General features: G+C 43.5%; 1 protein-coding gene across 1 annotated transcript in view; it reads right to left on the bottom strand.

Annotated features, from left to right (window-relative positions):
• The window catches only part of VCAN (versican), a 121071-nt gene extending 110166 nt beyond the window's left edge, over window positions 1-10905 (bottom strand). The window contains exons 1-2 of the mRNA XM_065406321.1: window positions 10836-10905; window positions 2759-3136 (exon numbers count right to left, since the gene is read on the bottom strand). Of these exons, the coding sequence (XP_065262393.1) occupies window positions 2759-3136; window positions 10836-10905 (448 nt within the window). The remainder of the gene's footprint in view (window positions 1-2758; window positions 3137-10835) is intronic.
• Between the last annotated feature and the right edge of the window lie 17031 nt (window positions 10906-27936).

Raw genomic sequence — 27936 nt, 5'->3', positions numbered from 1 at the left:
AATATTTGTGATTCCCCCTCCCCCATTTTTTTTCACCAGATCTAATTTGTGCACTGTTACAGGCTAGGTGGCCCTTCAAATGCTAGCCATGCTCAGCCTTGCCTGGGACTTGTAGCTAGTGTGACACTGACAGACCCTAGTCATCCGCAGGCAGGATTGAACCGGGGACATCTGGAGATTAGTGCACGAGCCTCTACTGCATGAGCTAAGAGCCAACTGGCTGTGAAGCTAAGGTTATAGAGCAGACTTATTTTATCTCTTTAAGTGGTCTTGGTGCCACTAGATGGAACAGACCACCACACCCAGGAGGTGTGTGGGTTACACTAGCACCAGATGATGGTGATATGGCAACTTAGTGATAATTACTGAATCCAGCTGTGAAAGGGTTAGGAAAAGACTATACACAGTGGAGAATGCAGTTAGGAAGGGATAGAAAGGCCACAGAGAAAGCAGGACTCTCCTGCAGGTTGGAGCAGGCTCTGACTCCAGCAGGTGATAGCCCTGAGACAGAGCTTAAATAGGTAGGAAGTCAGGTGGAAGGACCCATAGGGAGCAGCATAAGTTCCAGTGGAGGAAGCCCTGAGCTGGCGCCTACAAAGGAGTAAGGAGATCCCTAATGGAAGCTGCCAGAGTCCCTAGGAAAGGGAGGCAGGGAAAGAAAGCCTGTTAAGACAAGGAGCAACAAAGGACGTACTCTGAAAGAAGAGGGGAGGCCCTGAGGGAGGACAAGTGAAAACACTTCAGTGGAGCCTGAGAGGAGCAGAAGGCTTATTAGTTTGGTAAAGAAGGGAGAAGCCAGAGGCCTGCAAACCAAAGAGATACTGTGTTAAGCACAGGCTGCGGGGAAGCAGCATAAGTGGACTTAGAGGCAGGAAGCAGTTTTGGGAAACAGCAGCATGTCTGAAGAAGCACACCTCACTGCTTAATACAGGGTCCCTGGGCTGGAACCCAGAGTAGAGGGTACCAGCCGCTGAGGAAGGGGCATGCAAGCCCAACTACAGGAGCAAATTAGGCTTCTGTGAGGGAGGGCAGTAAGAACACTTCAATGGAGCTTGAGAGAGGTGGAAGAACTATTATCTGGACATTTATTTGGACTTTAGGTGACTTGGCCAGAGGGCTGAGCCTAGGGTGACCAGATAGAAGTGTGAAAAATCAGGACAGGGGTGAGGGGTAATAGGAGCCTATATAAAAAAAGACCCAAAATCAGGACTGTCCCTATAAAGTCGGGACATCTGGTCACCCTAGCTGAGCCATGGAAGACCTGGTGAGAGGCAAATGGCCAGTAGGAGGCACTAGAGACACAGGCTCCCTTTCAGCATCATAGCCTGAGATAAGCGGGTGCCGAGTACGGTACCTTACATGCACATAATTGTGGAGTTCCACCATAGCTTTTATCTCCCCTTTATTGTGGTGAAGGAGGTACTTTGTGCCTGACATGACTATCATGGCATGTTTTACGGGGAAAACCTGGGAGAAAGTATCTTCCAACTAAGATTGCATCATGTTTTTGGTATTAGGCAGTGATATTGTGTGCCCTACCATAGTTCCAGAGGATCAAATAAATAGTTCTTTATTATCATCATTTATTCCTCACTGAACCAACAACATTCCCAGTGCTATACAAACATTTAAAAAGACACTACTCCTACCCAACAAGCTTACAATCTAGTAAAAGCAAAACAGTTCACACACACATTACAGTACATCACAGTCCTGGAGAAAGGTGGTATAGGAATCTTTTAGAGATCATTGTTGAAAGGTGATAAAGTAGCAGAATGTCTTGAGGAGGGATTTAAAGGTGGTGAGGCAGACCACTTAGTGAATAAAGGAGGGAGATTGTTCCAAGTGTAAAGGGAAGTATCAAAAAATCATGAAGAGGAAAGTAGAAGGATACAACATTGGAGAGAGTCTTGGGAGAAAGAAGGGGAGCAGGAAGAAATGATAGCAGAAAACCAGGAGCATATTTATCAAGGGTGCTGAAGCACCTCTAAATGCTTTGACTTTACAGTAATGATTTGTCCTTTCCATTTTAACTAGTGTGACAAAGTTCCTCCTCTATCTTGGTGGGTCCTGCGCTTATTGGCGGATTTTCTTGCCTCAGAGATTCACCATGTGGGTTGGGGAACAGCCCAGAGACCTTCCCCTCTGGAAGAACCCACAGTCCAGGTCAATTGGGAGGTTTGGGGGGAACCCAGGCCCACCCTCTACTCCGGGTTCCAGCCCAGGGCCCTGTGGACTGCAGCTGTCTATAGTGCCTCCTGTAACAGCTGCATGACAGCTACAACTCCCTGGGCTACTTCCCCATGGCCTCCTCCAAACACCTTCCTTATTCTCACCACAGGACCCTCCTCCTGGTGTCTGATAACGCTTGTGCTCCTCAGTCCTCCAGCAGCACAGCACACCCTCACTCTCAGCTCCTTGCACCTCTTGCTCCCAACTCCTCACACTCACACCACAAACTGAAGTGAGCTCCTTTTAAAACCCAGGTGCCCTGATTAGCCTGCCTTAATTGATTCTAGCAGCTTCTTCTTAATTGGCTCCAGGTGTCCTAATTAGCCTGCCTGCCTTAACTGGTTCTAGCAGGTTCCTGATTACTCTAGTGCAGCCCCTGCTCTGGTCACTCAGGGAACAGAAAACTACTCATCCAGTGACCAGTATATTTGCCCTCTACCAGACTCCTGTACCCCACTGGTCTGGGTCTGTCACACTAGATATATGGGATCATTACTATCTACAAATGTATTAAATGAATCCTTACCATCAACAGCCAAAGAGATGACATCTTGGGTGTCTTCAATTCCATACATGACATCACAGCGGTACACACCCGCATCGCTTGCACGTAGTTTAACCATAGTCAGCGAAGCATCTCCAATATCCTCCGGGTGGGTTGGAACAGACACTCTGCCTTTGTAGCCTTGCCCTATTTTGATGTTCCCATTTTGGGCCACCAGAACAGTGGTTTCTTTCACATCTTTTCCGGTTTTATCCTGTTCAACCTTTGACCATTTGATTCGAAGAAATTCACTTGTATTGTTGTAGCTGGGGGGTAAAGTAGGCAAGGTTGAAAAGAAGCAAGGTAGGGTTGCTCTTCCAGAAAGGGAACCCTTTACAGGGGGGCTTTTTTCCACTTTAACTAAAAGAAGAAGGGAAAAAATCACATTAGTGGGCCAACAAAATAAGAACCAGATCAATTCCATTGCAATTTAAGGATTAAAGCTCACATGGGGGCTGATTCTCATATCCTTTATGTTGGTGTAAATCAGGACTACCTTTACTGGAGTCACTAGAAGAAACTCAGAGGCAGTGTGGTCCACTAGACTAGGATTTGGGAGAGTTCTATTCTTGCCTCTACCTCAGCCTACTTGGGTAACCTTGGGCAAATCACTTTACCTCTCTGAGTCACAGTTTCCTCCTATATAAAATGGGATTAACATTACTGCCCCCCTTTGTAAAGTGCTTTGAGATCAACAGATGGAAAAGGTAGGTATGGTTGTTATGCAGACGTAAAACCAGTATGAGAGGAGAATATGACCTATGGCCTTAAGCGCATTACAACTCTCAGAACCCACCCATCATTCTATCAAAGGTTAACTCATTTTGATCTGTTAAACAACAGTCTTTCCAGTGAGATTCTCCCAACTATTAGTTCTTTTTTAATTGTTTGCCTCTTTTCCAATCGCAGGCCTTAACGTGTTGCTGAAACCAAATATTGTAGGATGTTCAAGTAAAGGAGGAAATGAAGCACATGGAGGTCCCTTCTTGGCTCAGACTTGTGATTATAGGACTTTTATCATAGTTTTATGACATCTCCAGCTGCAAATACTTTACAGGGAAATGCTTCTACCAGACAATATCCTTAGGGGAAAGTTGGCTACTGTTCACCCAGCTTGCCTACCGCATGTGTCTGGAGAATGGATTTCTGTTTGCTGCCATTACACACCAGCTCTTAATCCTCATTAAGTTATTAGGTATGGTTCAATAACATCATATATGTATATTTTATCTCTTTCCTTTTCCACTGGCCTGCTCTATAACTCTTTCTCTGAAAGGCTGAAGATAATGGTAATTCATTTTAAATGAACTAGGGTTCATAGTTTAGAAAGATAATATCTGCAAACTAATATTGACCACCAAGAGTGTGAGGGAAGAAACAAGTGCTGCCAACACATGGAAACTATCTAGCTGTTCGTTATTAGTTGTCAAAAATGACTTCTATGCTTATACGGTAGAAGATTCTAAAGAAAGAAAGATAACACCTGGCTATTTCAAAAACTGCTATGTTGTAAAGCATTTGAATGTTGGTTAAATTATTTTTTTCAAAGAGGCATAGATAGCTCTATACAGCATATACATTAAATGGTCAAATCTCTCTTTATTAGGTGTTGATATTATGCTCATCACCTTGGTATCTGAGTGTCTCAATATTACAGAAAGGTACTGAGATTTAAACAAGTCACAAACTACAATTAAGGTCTAGAGACCATAGTTCTAACAAGAGTTTATTTGTAAAAACAGGGAAAGACCAAGACAATTCAGATACAATAGCCAAAAGAGTAAGGAATTGTTAGGATTATAGGTTGTTGGGTAAAAATCACCAAGGTCCAGGTTCAAACACTCTTACTCATGTTGAGTATTGCCTTATTGCACAAATATTCCCACTGAAATCAATAGAGTTACCTGAGGAGTCAGGGGCTACTAAACCTGAGCAAGGGTGTCAGAATCTGGCCCATCATGGCATCAATGGATAATAAAGTAAGAGGGCATTATTCTAATCTGAAGCTTTACATTAGGATAAATGTCCTTGGATCTGATTCTCCACTCCATTACACCAGCTTTGTGCTAACATAACTGCAATGAATTACATGGCAGTAAAATTGGTGTGAGAGACTGCAAAATCAGGATTCTCAATTTCAATGGAGTTACCACCAGTTTATACAGGTGTGAGATCAAAATCACTCTCGAAATATTTCATATTTCTTATGATGTCTAGTTGCTTTTTGAAAAATATGTATCTTCATTAAAGAGAATATTTAAAAGAATAAATATCTAGTTCTATTTATCCTGCCTGTCAAAATTTTAATAATCTTCAGAGACAGTTGGTGGTGGCTGCAGTGATCTGCAATATCCGCACTGATCCCCGAGGAAATTTTCTCCTTAAAATTGATATTTACATGTTGAGTTGACTGAAAGCTCTTGGCAGCAACCATATCATTATGATATACAGTTTATATCTGTTCTAATCTAGGGCAACATTCTGGAAAGAAAGGAGACCATGTGGCCACAAATACATCCATCTATTTACAAAGTAAGTATCCCAGAGCACTTTTATAATAAGAGTACTCTCTGTTCTGACTTGCAGGCTAATCAGCCTAAGTCTGTTATTAGATAAAATAGGATTTTTTTAAAAAAAGTTACTTTCCCCATTTGGGAAAAAAATGTTTGGCAATTAAACATGGGTAAGTGATGCTCCTGCACTGTTCCAAAAACTTTATTTCCTGTGGCAGCCCATGCTAGCTATTCAAGCATGATTTATTGTCCGCTGCTGAAGGCAGCCTTTTCTTCTTTTCTTAACCCTTACGCCCCCTTTTGCTGCTTCAGCATTTTCCCTCTGACTGAAAGCACAGAATGCTATCTCTTCCCCAGATACTCGGAATGCCACTTTGCAGACCATTCCTTAATAAGTACAGGGCCAGCAAAACAAATGGTCACCAAGGACAGCAAAGAACGGAAAGAGGTTCAGTAACTGCCTGTGTGTTTGTCGGAAGCTGAGAGGGGCAGATATTTGCCAGTTTTCCTAGGTCAACAGCTCTCCTAGAGCTAACAATAGAAGGTGCTATGAAACCTGGACACCCATTTTTCCAGCCCCTTTACCCATCTCCACAGCCACGTGAGACCTAAAAGCACTAATGTCCTCTTGTATGTATTAAAAAGAAACATGGTTTTGAAATCACCAGCCAGGATGGTGATTAATACAAGCATTTTTCTATTGATAAATGGTATATAAAAAACTTTTCAATACAACTGGTTAATAGAGGACACACATGCACACACAGAGAGACTTAAGTCTAAATCATCACAAAGAGCCATACCTTGGAGTCCTTGCTCAAGCAAAATTCCCAGTTAAGTCAATGGGAACTTTATCTGAGTTAGGACGGTGGGATCAAGCCCAAAGAATCACAGTGTAGTCAAGTTATGGGGGCCTCACTAAGTAATCGGTCATAACTGTCAGAGTACTTTCCTTCTTATCTAAATGTAAATTTTAATGACCAGCTTATCACTAGCTCTAGAATGGGTGAATGGGGAAGGAAGGCATAAGAAATCTTTCCACGCATTGTGGCCCCCTGCAAAGAAATGTCAATCACAGTCCCCCAGTATTTTGAAGACTTCAGACACTGCTCCTTCCTACTTCCCTAAGGGTGCAAATCATTTCAAAGAGAGCTGGAAAGAGGCTGAGCAATGGTTCCATCCCTTCCACATGGAGCTGATCAACTGCTCAGGGGGGAGCAGGTGCACAGTCCAAAGGGATGGAGCATTTATCAGGGAGCTGGGGAAAGGATCATGTTTTAAGATTATACCAGATTGCTCCCCTGCCGTAGTGCCCAGTGTGAGCCAGTGTCTTACAGTGCAACGTGGCCTCATGTTGCAGCCAATCCTGATACTAATAAATGACAAATGAAGGTCTGTTTACTTTTCCTCATGCAAATTATCGGGGGGGGGGGGCGTTCTTCCTTCATTTATTTATCCACACTGATGTACAGGATCATGTTAAGGGCCAAGCCTTGTGGATTTAACTGTGAGTTTCCCTACATTCTGGTGGGTTTCTTGGAGCCCTCTCATTACATAAACATGGGGGTTTTGGTGTGAGTATTTAAAAGTTGTAGAACAGTTTCATCTCGAACCTGCTGTAATGTTCTACCAGTCAGAGTTAGTGTACCCTGCTGCCAGGCAGTTCTAAGGATTGTGGGGCTGCATAATTAATTATAGGGAGGTAGTTAAAAATAGGGAGCTCAGTGAGGCTATAAATTCCATACCGCTGCCTCCTGGAGCTCCCTGATAGAATTTCCCCTTTGTGAGCTTCTACCTTGAATAAAGCTGTTTTCCTTTTGACTTTAACCAGAATTCCAGCTATCTGTTGTTTTGGACCTTGCCTCAGGTCCTCCCAGTTCACAGTTTGGGTTGTAAAAGTCAGCTCATCTTATCTATGAAGTAGGGCTTGCTCTCTTTCTTTTGAAGTTGGACACAAAATAAAACATTTGCTCCCTGCCTGAGACAAAGACTCCTTCCCCAGAATGTCTTGTACAGTCCTTACTTTTGCAAAAGTTGCAAATCCCTGAAAAGTGAAGTAAGCAGAGAAAGGGCTATTTTAAGGTAAAAATAATAGCAACACCCATTGGTCTGTATGGGGCAAAGAGGTCTGGATCCAATTGGAAGGAATGTCCTCCAGGAGGAGAAGCTGCTTAGAAGAATGGTCTTGCTGTGTAATTAAGTTTAAGAGGACAGAAACTTTGACAGTGAGTAATCAGACAAAAATGCATTCTCATGGAATCAAAGATCCTATTTATGTTAAGCCAAGTTTACAGGGGAAGAACAATTAAAAACCTTTGTTGAGAGTTCATCAATAGTCTGACTACACATACTCTCTATAGTCCAGTCTAGTAGCAGCCATAACAAATACCTATGATCTCATGTGCTCTATTAAATCTGATTTCTTTATATACTGAGCCTAAGCAAACTCTGTTCATTAACTCTAAATCTTTTAAGAAGGAAATTCAATACTTAAGAATATAACAGTGTTAGATTGTTAAATTAAATTTTAAAAAAAAATAATCAGGACTACCTGCAAGAACATGTATAGAGCTTTGAGAATGGAGGTAATAAATTGAATCCCAACAAAAACTTCACTGTGTTCCTACCAGATGGTTTGTGGTCTGAGTTACTACAGTAAAGAGAGGGAGGATGTAAACCAGGCATAGAGTACTGAAGGATCAATTACTTCTCATACTCTGTCAGTAAATCATAGAAAACCAGGCAAATGTATATTCCATCTGCAGTCCTGAATATTATAGCACACCCACATGTACATATATGTAATATACAGGCACAAATAGATGTTTATTATGTATTAGTCACAGACTCAAGTGTCAGACAGCTACTGAGGGGATTTTCTACTCTTTTCAGGTTTATAGGGTCTTCTTTAAATCACACTCATTCGTGACATGACTAATGAATGTTTAAATCGGGTAGGTAAATTCCCACATTTATCACAGTCACTAGTCCAGATTGTAACCTAACATACTAGACCATCAGCTAGTTCAAAAGTGAGTGAATGTCATGCTAGCAACCAATGTAAACTTTGTCCATTAACTTCTGTCATTAATCCTTTATGTGCACTAGAGCAAACAGCACAGGTCCTGTGATGGGGCACTCCTTTGACCTCACAGGCTTATGTAGTACTTCCTGCTGTTCCGCTCCCAAAAATATCTTATGGGAATTTAAAGGATCTTAAAGAAACCACACAAGAGCCTCTACGTTTACTTTTAAAACAAAAAAATGCTCTTGTTTCTACATAAAAATTATGTGCTTACCTTGCATATGTGCTAGGTATATATGGATAGGGCCAAGTACAAGGATGAGAGAGATGATAAAATGAAAGAAAGACTAGAACAATAATTAATGGTGAATATATAAAATATTGCATATCTGTAATCTGCTGTGTTACAAATAAAGTTGGAGTTTTGTTGTGTCTATCATGGGAATCTTGGATTTCAGGACTGATACGTTAAAAAAAATCCTTAGAAATATCCAAACCAAGCCCTTTGGAGACTTTGGCATGGCAGGGGGGCTGGTTATGGGGAAGACGTGATAGCAAGCAGTTGACTAAACCACACAGAACCTAGACTGCTGCAAACGTTTAACCTGGAGCTGAGTGACAAATTATTAGAGAACAAAAGCAATGCAGTGACACACAGGACCACACTAGTGGATGATCAGTGATAGTTTTTACTCCAAGAGAGATAATGGTTCTTCCCCAGGTATACAGAGAGAATTAAATAGTGAAGAGACCAGATTGGGTCTGCAAAGTTTGGGTCCAGTGAAGTAACTCCTGCCCTCTAAAATGGCATTGCACACATGAGCTCTATTCCTGACATTTGTTCTAGAATGGAAAATAATGGCTACTTGAGATATAAACCAATCTGTTGACATTTAGATCTTTTGGAAAGTATTTTTCCCATTTCTTTTGCCCTCTTCGCAATGGCCATTCTGTGAGGTTTTCTTCTAATTGCTATGATAAAACTAGAGCTCTAAATGAATGAGACACAGCATTCATACTGCCTTTCTAGGGGTGGGAGACTTTCCATCTGCTCCCACCAAGCCACACGCAGATGATCACCAGCCAGAATCTGGCCCAATATTATTGTTATCTGCTTAACTGGATGCTTAGCAGTGGGTTGCTCATGTACTGTAAATCCCATACTGGAGAAACTCTGAGCCAAATTAAGAAGTGTTAATAGGTGGTGTAAATTATACATCAGTAACTTGGTGTGCATGTGAGTGTGAGTAGAATTACACAGTATGGGGCAGGAGGGCACAAAGGTATCAGGAACAGAAACTAATAGGAATGTATAATGAGGCTCAAAGCTGCTTCGTCTTGTACATTCTTCCTCCTGCTAGTTGCTTTTCCTGCTAAAACTCACCCTTTTGCCTCTCATCATGTGAATTACACCCCTTTACAGAACATAAATTACCCCCATTTGTGTCACTTTTGAAGTTAGCTTGTTATGCTTAATAGCTCTTAGTTTCACTATAATTTATGCTAGATATTTCTATCTTAATGGAACAATACAACTCACTGGATAAGGACTTCTAAATTCACCACTGGATTCTTTAGCATGTAAACTCACTTTGCAAATCTAAAAACCCCTTCCCATAATGATGTCCCTTGCCTAGCAGCCCTCATATAAACAGTACATTAAATACAACAAGACCCATATCTCTCTCTGGTATGCAGTACTTTCAGTTATATTGCTAAGTAAAACTTGAAAAGAAGGTTACCATTTACTAACCAAAGAAGTCCCAGCTCTCTAGGGAAAAATCTTAGAAACTTAGTTGTCCGCTCCTGAAAGTCTTTGAATCTATTGTCCTTGAGGACAACTCTAATCTCTCTGGCCTGCTGTGTGTTTAATGAAGGATAGAAAAAAATAAGGGAGGTTTTAAGTAAAAAATAATGGTGCTTCCATCCTGCTCTTAGGAAAAATATATTTTACTTTTTATAATGGGTGGGCTTATTTAAGCACCACAGCCATTCACTTTTCTCTAGAAAAATCTTTGAACAGTTTTGTAAGAGCCATTGGACAAACTGGAAAAAAGAATTAGTAATTGTATATGCAAGCGTTTGCCAAGGGAGTGAAATCAGCTCAGAAAGCCCCTATAAATAGATGCATTTACCCTTTGCTGCCTTAATAAAATGTACTGTGTTCTTGGTCCGGAGAATCAGAACTTCATTATTAGAAATGTTGAGGGGAAAAAAACCATTTTGCTCTGTCTGGTAATCTGTATTACATAATCCTATGGCACTTTGCATCATTTTTTTTGCATTACTGTAGCATCTAGAGTCCTTAGGGGAGAGTTTGAAATCCAAGTACACAAGACAAACAATGCATAGGAAGGGCACACAAAAGGGAGTGACTCACACAAGGTCATTCAGTAGAGCAGAGACAGAAATAGAACCAGGTCTCCTGAGTCCCATGGTATCAACCTCCCCTCTAGATCATGCTGCTTCTAACAGTCACTAAGGGACAGTTCCAGTAAATGTTTCCATGTCATACACTTACCTTTATGCAGTGCATATGTTACAACTAAGGTAGAGCACATCCATAAGACACTTTTTATATTTAATAACATCTTGACCTACAAATAAAGAAAAAATGAGTAAGTCAAAAGTATTCTAGTGTGTACTTATGAAGTGTTGTAGGTCAATACATCAATACCTGTCCTTAATATTAAAGATGATGATATACTGTAACAAGCTATTTGTCAGGGGGAATGGATTAATATTAAGATTTTTTCACATGTAAATCACTGGCTTGAATCTAATCCAGTACAGTAGTGACAGAAAGTCATTACCATCTGGTGGTTGATCCATGGTCTTGATGAAATGAGAACTAGTCCAAATCCAGTTCGTAGTTGGTGTATACAGCACAAAAAAACACCATCATTCAGAAACTTACAAACTGCCATACGGACCACGGGTCCATTTCATTTCACAAGTTACCATCACAAATGAGTTCTGAAGGAGACTGAATGACAGCATCACAGTTCTTTCCAACATTTTGCTGAATACGGGATCTCTTAGGACTTTCTGCTTGCAACATATATCCCTTGGTGAAATGTCATTGTAAGGACAATGTGGCCCCATTATTACAGATGCATGGTGGATTTTAGGTTTCTGTTTCCAAAGTGTGCCTTTGGTCAATTCAGTGCCCTTCCCCTTTCTAAGCTATGAGCCCCATCAAAAAACTGAAAAGTTCTCTAAAATACACAGTGTTTCCATAACAACACATTGCCATTTCATGCCAGTTCCTAGTTAAATGTGTTGCCTGTATGAACAACATGAAAATCTGTGCTAAGTACACAAGTGATATTAGAATGATTCCCACTAAATGATAGCCACTATCTCTTTATAAATTTCTAGCAATCATGAGAAGTAGCTTTCAGTAACAGTAAAGGGTTGTGCGGCACTGTTGTTGAGAGGCTGTTAGTTTGAGTTCATAGGAGTTTCCTGATTTTCTTCTCAGAATATGCTACTCATGATCTCTAATTAGAGCAGTAGCCAACATTGAGAACTATTTCATGTCCTGAATAGAATATAATTTAACTTTCTTTAGGGAAGTATGGAGCAGAGATTTATTGGGAGTCAATCTACATTAGAACTATATATGCTTAAGTATTAAAAAGTAATCACTGGAATGAAAACACTGGCCAATGCAACAAAAAGTCCTCACTAGGCAAAGTGGACACTCACACATGATTGCAATAGACATAGTATGACATCCTCTGATAACAGTGGGAGATACGCTCAACGTAAAGAACTTTTGTTACACAACCTACAGGTATGTCCCCAAAACCACATACCTGTATCTGGCCTGGGATACATTCCATAATGGGAGAGTGGTTCAGAAAATAATGCAGAACATCTTAAATCAACCCTTCACAATGTGGGGCTCTTGAATATCTGAACAGGACAATGTTATAATTCCCACTCAAAAGAGAATATATTTCAGGAGCTTTACATTCCCAGCAAATGGATGGCTAGTGTTACTCTGTTGCATAGGGAAACACATTGTGCAACATTTTCCTAGAGCGTGTGGAGGAGAAAGCCAACTGCTTTCCCATGTAGCAGCCCAAATGCTGCCAAGCACACCCCAATCCTTTTATTACCAACTGCACTGGGCTGGGATTACAATGTGATAATATTTATGTTGCAATGTCAGTGTTCACCCACGCTGAACCTTGTGTGATAGCATTGACATTGCAACAAAAATGCCATCACACAAGGTTCACATATTTTTGTGGTTAAATCCAAAACAAGAATTATGACCTTAATGGGTTCATTCAACCTGATCCATATCTTCAGTCAGAGTTATCTTAGGGGGTCAAATAGCAGTGCTTGATCTAAATCAGTTCACGGGGACATGGCTAGTCAGGGGGGAGGGAGGGGGGAGAAGATAAGATGATTAATTCTAAAAGTCTGGACAGTTATACCATCTCCTAGACCTTCATCTTGAAATGAGTGCATGAGTGAAATGGCTGCATAAGAAAGAGTTGTATATGTCAGAGCTGATCATTTGCCCTTTATTATTCTACAGGGACTAATTTTCAAAGGTGGGCGTCTCCAAAAGTTGTCCATATCCTGCATTTGTATGCACAAATCATTATTTAAAAGGAATGATTCCTCATTATTGTATATCACCATTGGTAGACTAGGAGGAAGAATGTGTTTGGTGCCTATGGGACTGTGCAATGCAGAGGATGGGTCAAGGAGCCGCTGTATCCAGACAGTTTGGGATCCACCATGCCCAGGGACTGTTCACGGCTGGTGCCCCCTATGGTACAACTTCTTCAAAGAGGGCATGGAAGTGTTAAGACCAACAAGCTATCCAGCCACAGAGGAGAGCACATGCTGTGCCCTCCTAAGGGGTTGTGCAATGTGTATTTTTCTCCAGACGCTTTAGGAAACAGTGGGCTTCCCTGCAGCACAATATCTCCTAGAGTGCCCCCTGTTGGGTTGTGGCTGCACCTCCGCCCTTTATAAAGGTTGTGCCCATGGCTAAATGGTCAAATAACTTTAACTGAAGAAAACAAGAACAAAGTCTGTACTGACTTTGCACATTTCACTCCCAGGAGGTAGCCCTGGTCTAAGGGAGCAGGACCAGAGGAGTCAGAAAGGAATTCAAAAAGAGAAAGACCTGGGGAGAGAAATGTGCTGCTTCTCAGCAGTGTTGGTCGTGGATTGCTTCCCACTTCCTACCCCACTATGGTGCACTGAGAGGCTGAGTGAGAGTGAGGGATCCAGCAGAGGGAGCAGCGAGACAGGGAGAGGGAGACATGTTTGCTTAGGGTATATAGCCTCTAAAAGCAAGGAGGAGAAGAGGAAACCTTGCTTAGTGCCTGCAAACTCTGCCTGCAGATGGGTGACACAACATGGTAATTCTGCAGGCCAGGGCTGTGTGCACAGATGCTGGCGTGGGGTCCTGCACACTCCTCACACACCGCAGAAAAGTTCTCTACCCTGAAAAGCTCCCTGCAACAGAGCTGTGTCAGGGCAGGCCAGAGAAGGGACCATGGGACCCACATTTCTGCAGTTCCAGTGGCCCCACCACTTCGTACAAAAGGTGCAGGGAGCCAGTGGCAGCTATTCCATCTGTGGCCCGGTGTGCTGGCTTCCAGGTTGGGGCTGGGATTTCACCTCCCCACCCCACTGCACTTCACCCCGTTACTTAGAATTCATGCCAGGGAATGGCTTTCACTCTAATTGATCAACAGTTACAGAATCATCTCAAAGAAATCTACTGTCAGATATTATTGCTGGCTAGTGATTGAAGGCTACTGGAAATAGCACCAAAAATAGAAAAGTAAAAGAGAGAGGAAAAAATGGTGAGGAAGGGTAATTGATAAGGGTCCTTGATGGTATCAGCATGCCTTGCAGATGAAGGACAGTACATAGGCATGAATGTTTTGGCATGTTTCATACACAACCTTCTATTTACTACTGCTGAATTTACAGTTGCTACACACCGAGCTTGAATGTTTTTTAAATGTTGCACAGTGGCTTAGCCATGCCCCCACTGACTTTAATATGAAACACCCCCCTAGAACTCCTCACAACTCCAAAAATCTACCTCAAAATACATTAACTTTCAAACATCTTGCCCAAATCTTCTCTAACCTGTAGGACCTACCTAATCAATTTAACAGTGGTTGGTTCTATTTTCTCCAGATTCACGTGTGCGACTCCCATTGACATTATCAGGGGACACATATATGTAGTGCGGAAACAATATTCTATACTGTAACTGACCCCAGTACAGGGTGTCCCTGTTGTACTCCAGTCTTTACATGCCTGGTAGTATGCTGGGTGTACCACATGCTAAGGCAAGATCTATAGTTGCTTCAAACTCTCGGCCCTTCAGACCCTAGCCCTCAGTGGGTTCCCTTAAACATTCACAGATTCTAATGAAATAACAAAGGATTCCTTTACTGGGGTGCCAGAAACAGAGGTGCAATTACCTTAGGCACAATGGCTTTAAGACCAAAGATCACAACAATTCCTAACTCAGGCCCTATGGGCAATCCAGTCCAGGGGTATGAAGTGAGGCTCCTCAGAACTAATACCAGGGATACTCTTTTCAGCAACAATCACTCACTGACCTTCAGATCCCTCAGCCAGTGTCCAGTACTTTTATCCAGCACCTGAAGTCTCATTCAGACCTATCCACCTCACCTTCTGCTTGCAGGCCCCTCCCAAGCATCTGTCATGGCTCCTGCTGGCCCCCCTCACCAGCCCCTCTCCTAGTCCTTTGGTCACACCTCTTAAGCGGACCAGCCTTCCCTCTCAGGTGTAGTTTGACTTCTATTTTTGGGAGGGCAGCTCCAGTCAGGCCAACGGGGCCATGCATGGCGGTGGGGGGGGAGGGGCAAATTCCACATCCATGAAAGCTTTTGCCCAAATTCCACATCTGCCCAAGGCTTGCCAGCTCCCACAATGCAGCCACCATTCTCTTGTTCCTGTTCTAAATCAACCTCTGGCTCCCTTCTAAGCCAGGCCCCCTCTAACTTGAGTTTGTACATCCCTTCACTATTACAGTTATGGACTCATTCATTATAGGACCATATTTACAGATAGAGGGAGCCTAGACAGACTGTGTAGTAGTTGACCTGTTGAGAAATAATTCTTCCCAACTCAAGACTGCAGGATTTGGGCATATATTTTATTTCTACCCTCTATTGAAAAATGCCCGTGTGACACTTTTCAACTTGAAAGAAGCCAAAACACTTGACAAAACTTAACATCTATAGCAAGTGCTACAGACACTACACACAGCCTGAAACGCTGCCTCCTTGGAGATAAAATAGCAGCAATACTCTAACAGCTCACAGCGATGCTACCCTATGTCTGAATACTGGAAGTGAAGAGTACCTTTTAAGAATATTGCAGGAAGAGTCCAGATGAGCAAATATTACTCAAGTTGGAATTTGGTTAGCACATCATGGGCCCCATTCTAATCTCACACCAGTTTTACACCAGTGTATCTGTTGATTTAAGTGGGATTACTCCTGATTTAAAGTGATGTGAGAACATAATCTCTGCTTCCCTCTAAGATTCCAGATCAAGAAAGAGAGGAAAGGCCTCCAGTGTGATACATATATATGGAGCTATCAACATTTTATCCAGCCAGAGAGATTGATGGTCTCTATCAAAAGGTGTCAAGTATCAGAGGGGTAGCCGTGTTAGTCTGAATCTGTAAAAAGCAACAGAGGGTCCTGTGGCACCTTTAAGACTAACAGAAGTATTGGGAGCATAAGCTTTCATGGGTAAGAACCTCACTTCTTCAGATGCACCTTTCTATCAAAAGGTGTTTGTCACTCCTAGCCATTTCCTCCCAGGTGGCAGTGAAATAATGGTCTCCTAGGGGCATTCATTCATTATTTTCTTCAGAAGAAGCCAGGTGTCTGAGGCATTGTGATCTGACATGTAACAACTTCCCATTGTAAAAGTTTATAGTGGTTATGTTTGTTGTGAGCAACAAAAGAATGACCAAAAGAATTAAAGAGTGGTTAGCCTCAATTTTTCCTTGACTCACACCTTGCAAAGAAATGGAGCTTAGTGTTAGTAATGGCACAACACAGATCTAAGTTTTTTTAAAAAAATAGGGATTTATTGGCTCTTAGGAGACCCCAATCCCAAACCAAAAATCAGTTTGATCCCCCTGTGACATCTAAGATGGAACATCCTGGGGCTTCCTCATGGTAGCAGGAAAAGGCAGCTCAGGAGCTATGACCTTCTGTGGCCCAGCCCCAGGACCTAACAGGTTCCCCAGGATAGGAGGCTCTTTAGCAGGGAGGGTGAGGGTGGGATGGTCCTATTCCCCATGTCTCTTCTCCACTCCTCCACCTCCCAAAAGGCCTGCTAACTTCAGGGTGATCTTGATTAGATCATTTTGGCTCACAATTTTATCCACTGAACTGCCTTTTATTGCCCACCCCCTGCTGCTACCATGACGAACCCCGTAGGGAGCTACCTTTCAGATGTCACAATAGAGAGTGGGGTTTATTCCTGGTTTGGAGTTAGGATCTCCTGGGAATCTAATCATCCCCCCTACCCCCACCCCGACCCTTCAAAATGTATTGCCAACCCCAAAAGTTCAAAAATCATGTCAGACCCTAAAAAATCATGAGTTTGGCTCCAAAATCACAAGCGTTTTGTTTTTTTTAAAGATCCTCATGATTTTTGGTCTGCCTTTTGATTTGTAAACTCCCCCTGCCCCTCATGTGTAAGAATGTGTGTGTGTGTGTGTGTGTGTTTGTGTGTGTGTGTGTGTGTATTATTACAGTGTTGCCAACTCCCCACAAAAGTATTAAGTAAGTTGATTCTGACCCCTGCTGCAGGAGTTTTCCTGGCTGATTGAAGGTGCAAAGCTTCCAGCTTCTCCCCACATCCCAACACTCTAATTCAGGGGTCGGCAACCTTTCAGAAGTGGTGTGCCGAGTCTTCATTTATTAACTCTAATTTAAGGTTTTGTGTGCCAGTAATACATTTTAACGTTTTTAGAAGGTCTCTTTCTATAAGTCTATAATATATAACTAAACTATTGTTGTATGTAAAGTAAATAAGGTTTTTAAAATGTTTAAGAAACTTCATTTAAAATTAAATTAAAATGCAGAGCCCCCTGGACCGGTGGCCAGGACATGGGCAGTGTGAGTGCCACTGAAAATCAGCTCGCGTGCCGCCTTTGGCACGCGTGCCATAGGTTGCCTACCCCTGATCTAATTAATTAGTTATGGGCCCCTTGCAGCCGCATATTTGCCTGCATCCCTGACCTCTGCCCCCACATCAGACCCCAATTCTGTCCCCTAGCCCTATATCTGCTCCTCACCCCTCGGGGCATCTCTGCTCCTCTTGCAGCTTCAGGGGTTCTTCCCTCTCCCTGTCCTGCCCCACCACACAGCTTGGGGTCAGCCACTGTGGGCTCATCTTCTCTACCTTCCCAGGCCAGGGGGTGAGACAGCTCCAGGAGTTATTCGCCCTACAATCCTTTCCCAGGCCTGGTGTTCCTGGGAGGAGCAGAGAGGAACTAACCCATTTTTCGCAAGAGGGTGCAGAGCCACCAGGAATGTTGGACTATTTCTTCTTCCTCTTCCCCTCCCCCACCTAAACTCCTCTCTGCTCCTGGGGAGGGAAAGGGGGGCAAGAGCTCTGCCTAACTCCTGCAAAAGACTGGCTGCTCTTTCCTAGGACATAAGGAAGTGGGGAAGGAAGCCAATCAGAGGGGGTTTTCCCCAGAAGTGCTAAAATTCCGAGAAAGCTGGAGATTCTCAGGTCCTAATGAAATTAGGCTCTAGCTGGGGTCCAACTAGCCTCATGATGAAATTGCAAGAGTTGGCAGCACTGCATGCATTTTTGTAATTTGGCCCTTATTGTGCAATTACCCTCCAGGGCCACATTTTTCTTTTAATAAAGTGAGGCTCAGGGTTACAGCAACACACATGTAGAAAAAAATCTAACCAACAGCTGCATCCAGCCCTTTACATGATCAGGCACCAGAGAAGTGAGTTAAGGCCACTCTTCCTAGGGCTAAAGGGAACAAAGGGCCACTGCACATCGCAGAGACCAACTCCCCAGTGCTGCGTAGGCAAACTAGAAAAGCTCCATCGCAGGCATAACATATGTGCTGCCTCCAGCCCTTAGCAGGACTGGGCACCAGCTGAGCCCTGCACTTCCATGTTATGGCTGGAACTTTCACAACTGTTAGCCTCCATAATCTACAAGCAGTCAGTATTTCATGTGCCCTTTTCTTTTACTTAATCCTGTCTTTCACCCTTTCATACCATCTGACTGACTGTTAATTGCTGACACTAATTAACTTTGCCATAAGTGCCATTTAATTAACTTTGCCAGTTTTTCCACATTACTTGCATATGATTAATTGCTCCATTGCTGCCACTTGGTTAACTTGGCCTTTGTTTAATTCATCACTCATTATCACTCATTATCACTTGCACTGTTATGTCCATAAGTAGATTACAAACTCTTAACTAGGGTGCCTGCTCCAGTACCTTTCCTCCACTAGCAGCCCCAGAGGGAATTCCTCTGGGCCACATAACTACAGCCCCAAGCAGAGGGCTGGGCTGTGCTGGAGGCTGAAGGGAAAGTGTTCAGAACAGGGTGGCAATTCTGGGCTGCAGAACAATCTTTTGGCAGCTGTGCTGAAGCTGCTCTTAGATCAGTCCCTAGGCCACTTTGGTCCTTGAAGCAGCCCAGAATCTGAGAGATGCAAAGGTAGCAGAAAGCCTCCTTTCCACCCACCAAGGGCTGAGGTGCACCACAGACTCTGCCCCCAGTTCTTTTATATGTCTTGCAAAATACTGTGCACATGTAGGATTAAACTGGAAAACAAGTAAGTGATGGTATTCATCCAAGTTCTGCCCACAAGCCCCTTCATGTCTCATAGCATGTCTCCCATTCTTGGCCCTGTCTTCCTCTTCCATTGCCTCTCTCAATCTCATTTGTGTGTTGTCCTCTCTAGCATTATTATGGTGAAAAGGAGAAAGTAGGGAAGAGAGAGGAATGGGAGGGAAAGAAAGAGCAATGGGGAAGGAGAAGAGAAATGGGGGGGGCGGGACGGCAGGAGGAAGACCTGGACCCCTACCCCAGGCTGGGAGGAGGGGCAGGGAAGGAGATCCCTGGAGCTACCTTATCCCATTACACCAAGGAAGGCAGTATTGGCTTGGGGGTGGGGCAAGGGAAACCTTGCAACTCCCTCCCTGTTGTATAGAGCAGACTCAACTAGTTAGTCTTATCCGAGGGCTGAATTTGCTGTGTGCAGATTACTGCAATTTAAATACAAACTATGACCCTCACACTCCACAGGCAACAATTCGATTAGGCGAGCAAAAAGGGACTTATCCCCTGGCAATGCAAGCAGAAGCTGTACTAAGCTGATCTCAGCTGGATGCCTCACTTTTTGCATATCTTACAGACTTTTCCAGCCTCGCTGGTTAGGAGCCACTAGAGTTGATTGGATTTGTGTTACCTGTTAGGTTCTCAAATACACATGCATATCATACACATTTTAAGGTATCTACTGATGTCTTACACATCACTGTGAGTTTACACAACACACTCCAAAGATTCTAGCATGTCTGCGTCTGAGGTTCTACAAAGGACTTTGTGTTGCTTTTGTCTTTTTTTAAAGCTGTTATTAGAAATAAGTAAATTATAAAAAGAAATCTGTTCAACCCCCTCCCTGCCATATGAATGCTCTGTGCACATTCAGCATAGCAACACGTGTGGCCCTGTTGTGCACCTAACAGCCTCATGTTCCAGTTTGCTATTGTCAGTCCTGTACTCGCATGTCCTGCACATTAAATTCCCCTTGACTTCAATGGACATGTGAATCTGAGGGCAGAATTTGTCCCTGTGTTAAGAATCATGGAATCTTGAAGCAGGCCTCACAGCCTCTGTGTCCACACTGGGCCAAATTCACTAGTGCTGGAGCCTCAAAGGGGCAATGCGATCTTCCCTTGGGGTTACTGCCATAAGAACTATCAAAGGGGCTGCTGCGCAGATGAGTGGAGATACCCCAATGTTGCCAATTTGGCGCTTCATTGGCCTCCTATCAGGGGGAAGCCATGTTAGTCTGTATCCACAAAAACAACAAGGAGTCCGGTGGCACCTTAAAGACTAACAGATTTATTTGGGCATAAGCTTTCGTGGGTAAAAAACCTCACTTCTTCAGATGCATGGTTTTTTACCCATGAAAGCTTTTGCCCGAATAAATCTGTTAGTCTTTAAGGTGCCACCGGACTCCTTGTTGTTTTTATTGGCCTCCTATGGTCCTTATAGACACAACCTCATTCCTGGCAAATTTTCCACTCTAGGAGCTCTCCACCTAATATCAGCATAACCCTGCCCAGGGTGAGCTTGACCCATTGTTTGTATTGTGCCTTTAAACATATGTATGGGAAAAGAATGAATGGATCACATTTTGTTTCCGGTTGCATCCTCTTAAATCCAGAGTGACTTCAGTAGGGTCACTCTAGAGATTGACACCTGAGATCACAATCTAGGCCATGGTGCTGCCAATGAGAACCGGAGCCAATGTCCAGAGCATTGAAACAGGCTGAGTTTAGTGGGTAAAGATCATTCTATTAAGATTCCCTGTGATAGGCACATCTGGCAGGTTAGGATCAAGGTCACATTAATTCTAAACTGCCTCCGCTTGTTTTACTTTGTGTCATGGACCCCTGCTACCGCTGCACTGTATGCAGCTGAATGAGAAGATACCTGTCATGCTCTGTTCTCCCGCCCCCCCCCCCCCCCCCCCAGTTAAACAAAAGGCACCACCCGGGCAATTTCTCTGCAGTTTCTAGCTTAACGCTTTACCCAAGCGGACAAAGAAACAGCAAAGGATCGAGCTGACTTCAGAGCTCCCCACCCCCAGAAGAATTTCCCAGAGTCCACGTGGCTGTAGGGAACAAGATCTCACCGGCTCCCTCCCCATGAGCCCAGTAAGTTCCTAGTTACTTGCAGGCAGCTGCCTTCCCAGCTGAAGGCGCGACAGCCCTCCGATCCCAGATCGCTAAACCGGGGGAGGCGCTGCTGGCATCTGAAAGTGCTCAGGCAAACTGCCCGAGTCCACGTCCCTTCGGAGCTCATTGATGGCAGCAGCTGGTAACGCTCATATTGCGCTTTCCTGCGATACCCCCTCTGCCCGCCCGGCGAAGACCCACAACTGCCCTAGAGCGGAATCAAACCCAAACTGAAACCCCTCCAGCTCCTGCCTAACACTCCAGTCCTTGGCCTCCGAGCGGCTCCTTCCCCTCCTCATACCGTCAAATGCACGTTTCCAAACCCCAGCCGGGATTAGAGGGACTCTGAAAACAGACGGAGGTGGAAGAAACGTTATCTCTGAGCCTGGTTTGTTTGCTTTCCCGAGCAGCTCTGTTTGAGCCACATGGAGGATCCTCTGGGTCTTGTCATGTCACCGTTAGAAGTTTAGGGTTAATATCTGTTCCGTCTTGAAGCATCCATCACCTGGGAGAGGCTGGAGCGTCAGCTACACCAATATTTAAAGCAGATCTAAACACTTCCTTAGCAGGAAAGCTTTTCGGCGGAAGAATTTGAGGCGAAGCTTAACCTGAAAGTAAACCTCACATTTAAACAAGGCGTCTGCCCTGATAATCAAGAGAATACTCTACCGTATTTTAGTAATAACACATTGTTTTAATATGCAAAGGGACGATGGAATAACGCAAGTCATTGTTGTATGCAGGGGGAAAGTAACCCTGGCCAAGTAAACGCCCGGACTGGTGATTATTTACCATTCATTGTTGATAACAAATAAGGAATAATTGGTGTCTGGGTGCTTGTTACAAAAACAACAAGGAGTCTGGTGGCACTGCATCCGAAGAAGTGAGGTTTTTACCCACGAAAGTTTATGCCCAAATAAATCTGTTAGTCTTTAAGGTGCCACCAGACTCCTTGTTGTTTTTGTAGATACAGACTAACACGGCTACCCCCTGATACTTGGTACAAAAATGTGATCTTTGGTATTCCCCGTTTCACCAGTAGGGGGAGCCGAGGGTCTTCTCGAAACCGGAAGATTCCTAGACATCAGCTCAGGGTTTAGAACCGATTAAATGCACCGCCCCCCACCATGTATCAGTGCTCAACAGGAGGACGGAGCCTGTTAGCGATTTTACACAGGAACCAAGCCACTGAAGTCCTGTCCAGCCCATTCATTTATTGGCGGGATGGGGGAGGGGTTACTGGGCACACAGGCTTTCCTTGCTAGAGAAAATACCCTGCCCCTCTCCCGGAGGTTGTCTCAGCGGCACTGCGTGTTTCATAGGAGGACGGACTCCTTTTGGACCAAGTCTCTGCTCTAGTTCTCCAGCTTTTATTATTCCCAATCTACCCAGATAAATTCCCCTCGCTTCCCAGACCCAGTAACATGCCGATGTGCTAAGCGAACAGCTGGATTTTCAAAGCAATTACTTCCAGCTATGACATAGGTTTTTCCTTTTCGCTTGAATTGTATTGAAATGACGGTCCCACACCCTGTGACATTTAGAGAAATCTGGGCACGTTCTAATAGGATTGAGTAATAGCCACGGGCGGGCTTGAGGTTTGTAAATTTCACATTGCTTAGTCCCCTGGATTGTTATGGGTACCTCCTAGCTAAGCCATTCCCCTGGGCTCTCCTGCAGCCAAGTGAGGACTTAACCAAGAGAAAGGGAAAGTTCCTTAATTATTCACTTTGGGTAACAAAATAATAATAATAATAATGAGCGGCTCTTTCATTTGCCCTACAATATGCTTCAGAGAAACGCCACTGGTCTTTACGTTTGGTTTTAAAGTTGTTTCAGATCTGCCAAGTCTTACTAATTTGGTAAGGAAACTCCCTCTTTTGGGAGGAAAAAGCCGTGTTTAAAACATCTCCCTCTTAGGGCGGACTGTGCAATGTGTTTCAATGGGACATTTCAAATCTCTCATTTCTCCAAAAAAATCTCCACGGCTCACTCATTAAAATTGGCTTCGCTCCGATGTATGAAGGCTAGATAAATGATAGATAGAGCAGACTGAACGTGACAGGTGGGGTAATGAGAGAGCATGTCCTCGCATCCTTCCTTAAATCCCTTTGTGTGCAAAAGTTTTAAACAAGGGCGGTTCAAATGGGGGAAATGGACAAGATCACAACAAATGCGTCTATCTCTATGATTCCCCTTAGCAAAGGAGCTTTTTTTCCCCGCGGTCTAAACTCCCCTAATTCCTTCCATGACGCTCGCTCACTCTCTTTCTAAAACAAAGGGGGAACCCAAGGACTAGGGAGAAAAGGCAGCGTCTTGTGTTCCCAAGGAGCAGAGAAGCTGGCTGCGGGTGTAACAGGGGGCGTTTTGCTCCACTAACCCTGTGATCCTTTCTCTCCCCCCCCCCTTTTACCAAGAAAATGTGGCTTAGAGAACGCCTGCTTTTTGTCTCCTCTGGAGGGATGCTGTCTAAAGAGGTCCCCCAGCCCCTCAGCTTGGGGCTGCCCTGAGAGCAGCTTTCCAGGAACACCAAAAAAGCACTCGGGACATAAGAAACTGACCATACACTATTCCACAGGCAATTAAACCTGGTGGCTAGAAAGGCTCCCCAGCCAGGACCATTCTTATTGTGCCAATGGTGGTGCTTTGTGTATTTAACACCCCTACAAATAGTTCCTCATTTTTCCCTTCGCTTAGCCTCCTAAGTCCCATTACAAATCAAGGTGCAGCTCTACCTTGCTATCCATTCGACAACCAATACCAGAGAGTTATTTCACTGTCGCCACCCCCAAACTCCTCTATTCTCCAGATTTCTTTGTTCTACTCTTTTCCCCAGTAAATGTTGTGGGTCACCAACAAAACCTTTTCATTTTCTACTTGTCCTTGAAAACTTACCCAGATTTTTAAAATTTACCAGATCTTCCGCCACCTTAGCTTTCCAGTTAAACGCTTTGTCTTTGAAGGTACCAACAGCAAACAATAGCTTTAAATATTACACGAGGTGTTTTCTAGCAGCCAAATGTAAAAAGTGCATAAAAAGGAGCATAGTTACCTTAAAAGGTAGTTTATTGCAGAGACTGCAAAAAATCACAACGTAGTGCTAGGACTAGTCCAGAGTTCCCAGTGGCCGCATGAAAGAGTAAATCCCCTGGTTAGTGCTGGAAGGAGATGCTGATTCCGGGGTCTCCAGCCCTCCCCACTGATGAGCACCTGATTCCAAGCTGTTGAGTCTGAACTGAGTTCTAGCAAAAGAAGGAGCAAGACAGCTTGCCTGCAAGTTCAAATGCGAGCTCCAACACCCATCATTACTATATCATTGTACCGTCAGAGCTGCAAGAGGAGGGGCCCTAGCTCTGTAAGAGGAGGGTGGACCCACACATGCTCTTGAAGAAGCCCGCAGCAAGAGCAAAGAGCTCAGAACTCTGTAACACAGGAAAGGGGGCAGGAGCAGCTAGTTCCCAGCGCTTCCTTCGCCAGGCACTCCTCAGTCCCTCCTGACAAAGTACCGGGGGAGGGGGAAGCTGCTTTCTCAGTTCAGCGCCTTATTTTGCACAGAAAAGTTGCTCCCAACCCCTGAACACGATATGCTTTTGTTGAGTCAGCCCAGTACTTTGGGGGGGATATCCCTTACATGAACCCTAACGAGTCTGCGGGTAGCAGCAGATCATTTTTCATGTCAAGGGAAACTGAACGCGATTTCTTGCTGTTAGAACCATACAAACAAATAGAACGCTGAATAAAATTGTCGCTCACACACGATCTTCCAGCCGGAAAGGCTATGTTTTGTCCTAGCGTGAAGGAAGCATTGTATCCCTAATTAAATAATTAAAAGAGAACGAAGGAACTCTCCTATTGTGTCTTCCAACACCAGTTAAATGGGGGAAGTGATCGGAATTGTAATCGCTTTAAAAAAAATCTCAACGGAGGTTTGTAATGAAAGAATATATTGGTGGTTGTCTGTGCCACATTCACAGGCAGTCCCAATCCACAGTACCGAGCCAGCCCCCCCCCCCTCCCATTTACTCATCTCCCATCTCTTTTGAGATTAGATTAGGCATTTGCTGTCCAAATCTCTTTAAAACGGCAGATGAAGTCACCTTTGCAGTGTTGCTGTAGTCGTGTTGGTCCCAGGACATGAGAGAGTCAAGGTGCACCCGGTCAAGTTAATTTGACCAATTTCTGTTGGTGGAAGGGACAAGCTTTGTAGTGTCACAGAGCTCTTCTTCAGGTCTGGAGAAGGTAACCAGAGTCAGAGTATGAAGTCATGGTCAGAAATCTAAATACAGTGTTTGATAGAGTCTCTCTCTAGCTCCACTTTAGCAAAGGGTCGATTAGTGTTTCCATTGAACACTTTTAAAAATGTATATACATGTTTATCAGAAGGCACACATCGATGTACACTCTGGGCACAATATACCTAGCAAAGATAATACCTATCTGCAGAGTGTCAATTCCCCTGGGCACCATGGACCGGATTCTGATCACATTCATAGGGGTGTAAATCCAGAGTGAGTCAACTTGAGACAGTGAAGATATTCTGGATTTACACTGGTTTAAATGTGATCACAGTCTAGGCCCATTACTTCAAAAAGAGAAAGATTAAGAGTGCACATTGACAGTGTACTAGATGAGTGGTTCTCAATCAGGGAACCCTACCACTGGGTACATCAACTCATCTAGATATTTGCCTAGTTTTACAACAGGCTACATAAAAAGCACTAGCAAAGTCAGTACAGACTAAAATTTCATACAGACAATGACTTGTTTATACTGCTTTATATGCTAGACACTGAAATGTAAGCACAATATTTATACTTCAACTGATTTATAATTATATGATAAAAATGAGAACATAAGCAATTTTTTGTAATCGTGTGCTGGGACACTTTTGTATATTTGTCTGATTTTGTAAGCAAGACGTTTTTTAATGAGGTGAAACTTGGGGGTACACAAGACAAATCAGACTCCTGAAGGGAGTACAGTAGTCTGGAAAGATTAAGAACCACTGTACTAGATAGTAGCACGTGAAACAGCACTCATAGAAAAACCTGGAGAATAGGTGTGTCTATTATTACAAAGGCCAGGTTCAGAGTTGAGCAAATTCCTGGCAGTGAATGCTATGAAAATGTGGAGGGATTTCATGCAAAGCTTTCATGATTATTGTTTCGACTCATGCACCCCTTGAGTTTCTTTTCAGTTCTGTATTTAAGAACCCCAAAGCACTGTCACACTAGGCCATAACTCGGTAGTATTTAGCACTTTAAGGGTCATGGCTAGGTGAAACTGTCCAATCTTCTCAGGTGCGCCCAAAAATTGCTGCTGGTTCATCAAAAGTTTTCACAGACGTTAGCAAAATTCGAGAGGAACCTGGAGCATCAACTGAGTAGCAGTATCAGCGTTTCTTAACAAAAAGGCTTGGGGTTTTATAAATTCTCTAACTGCTGGTAGTTAGAGAGAGAGTTTTAAAGTCTGTTTAATGCCATTGTATGTAAGAACAGATGGTATGTGTTTAAAAGTGGCCTATGCCTAAGTTTACACTATTTTCGTAAATTGTGTAAAATAATAAAGGGTTTACTTTTACTGAGGCACACCCATTGCCTATTAAAATTAATAGGAGTGATGGTCTGGTTGAAAGAAGAGACCCGCGAAGTGTCTAGTTTTTAAATTCTTAAAGCTACTGCGGTGTAACAGTTGTCACAGAGGTTTTAATATGTATGTCGATACTCAAAGTAAGCAAGGCGTTTGAATGTGTTTGAATGTGTTACATTTTACAGACTTAAAAAGGCAAAGAAATTCACGCAGGAGCGTTACACCTGGTCCAGTTTAACCAGCAGAAATCAGGACAATCAGCGTTAGTACTAAAACTCTTATCTTCATTTCGCTTGGTTTATGCCTAAATATTGCAGCCCTAGAGACTACCCTTATGATAGACAGTCGCCCTCTATACTGAGGCTGCATCAGCTGCAATGCTTCAGCACAATGTACTGATTAAAGGAAAACCTTTCACCTTTCACTCTGAATTCCCTTGGTTATGTTGGTTTAAAGTCCCACTCCCTACATCTCTCCATCCCCACCCCCCTTTGGATCCTTGCCTGTAGATCAAACACTTAAATGACATATGGGTAAAATATTTGCCAAGAGAAACCCAGTTCTCACGATGGGAATTTACTGTTCCTTTCGTTTCAGATTCATTAGTTCACAAGACGCGAACAATGCTCAGCTCCCTTTTCTGCAGCACCTCTAGCGCAGGCTGAGGATGAATGAAACTATTTTCCTCCTGCCCTTAACGTTTTGCTAAGCTGTTTATCGCGTATGCAATAGGAAAATCACTTTCCACTAGAAAGAACGAGGACAAGAGGGAAGTAGTTAAATGGTGGTACTCATTATCTTTACAATTCTGTTCGTAGCCAATCCACCCGGGCGATTCAAATATTAACCATGGAGCTAAATTGGGTTATCAATGATCGAATATTATCGAGGTCAGACCCCTCTTTATAGTCTACACTTTTTCTCACCTGCCTGTTTTCGGCAGATCTTTACACTGTTGTCTATATTTGTTATACTTTCCTTCCCTGTCCCTAGGGAAGTAGCGCAGGGTCCGGGGGGAAATGACCAGATCTGTCT

The sequence above is a fragment of the Emys orbicularis genome, chromosome 6 (assembly GCF_028017835.1).
Source record: "Emys orbicularis isolate rEmyOrb1 chromosome 6, rEmyOrb1.hap1, whole genome shotgun sequence".
Taxonomy (NCBI): Eukaryota; Metazoa; Chordata; order Testudines; family Emydidae; genus Emys; species Emys orbicularis.
Note: the sequence above shows the minus strand (reverse complement) of the source record. Positions and strands in the feature narration are given on the sequence as shown.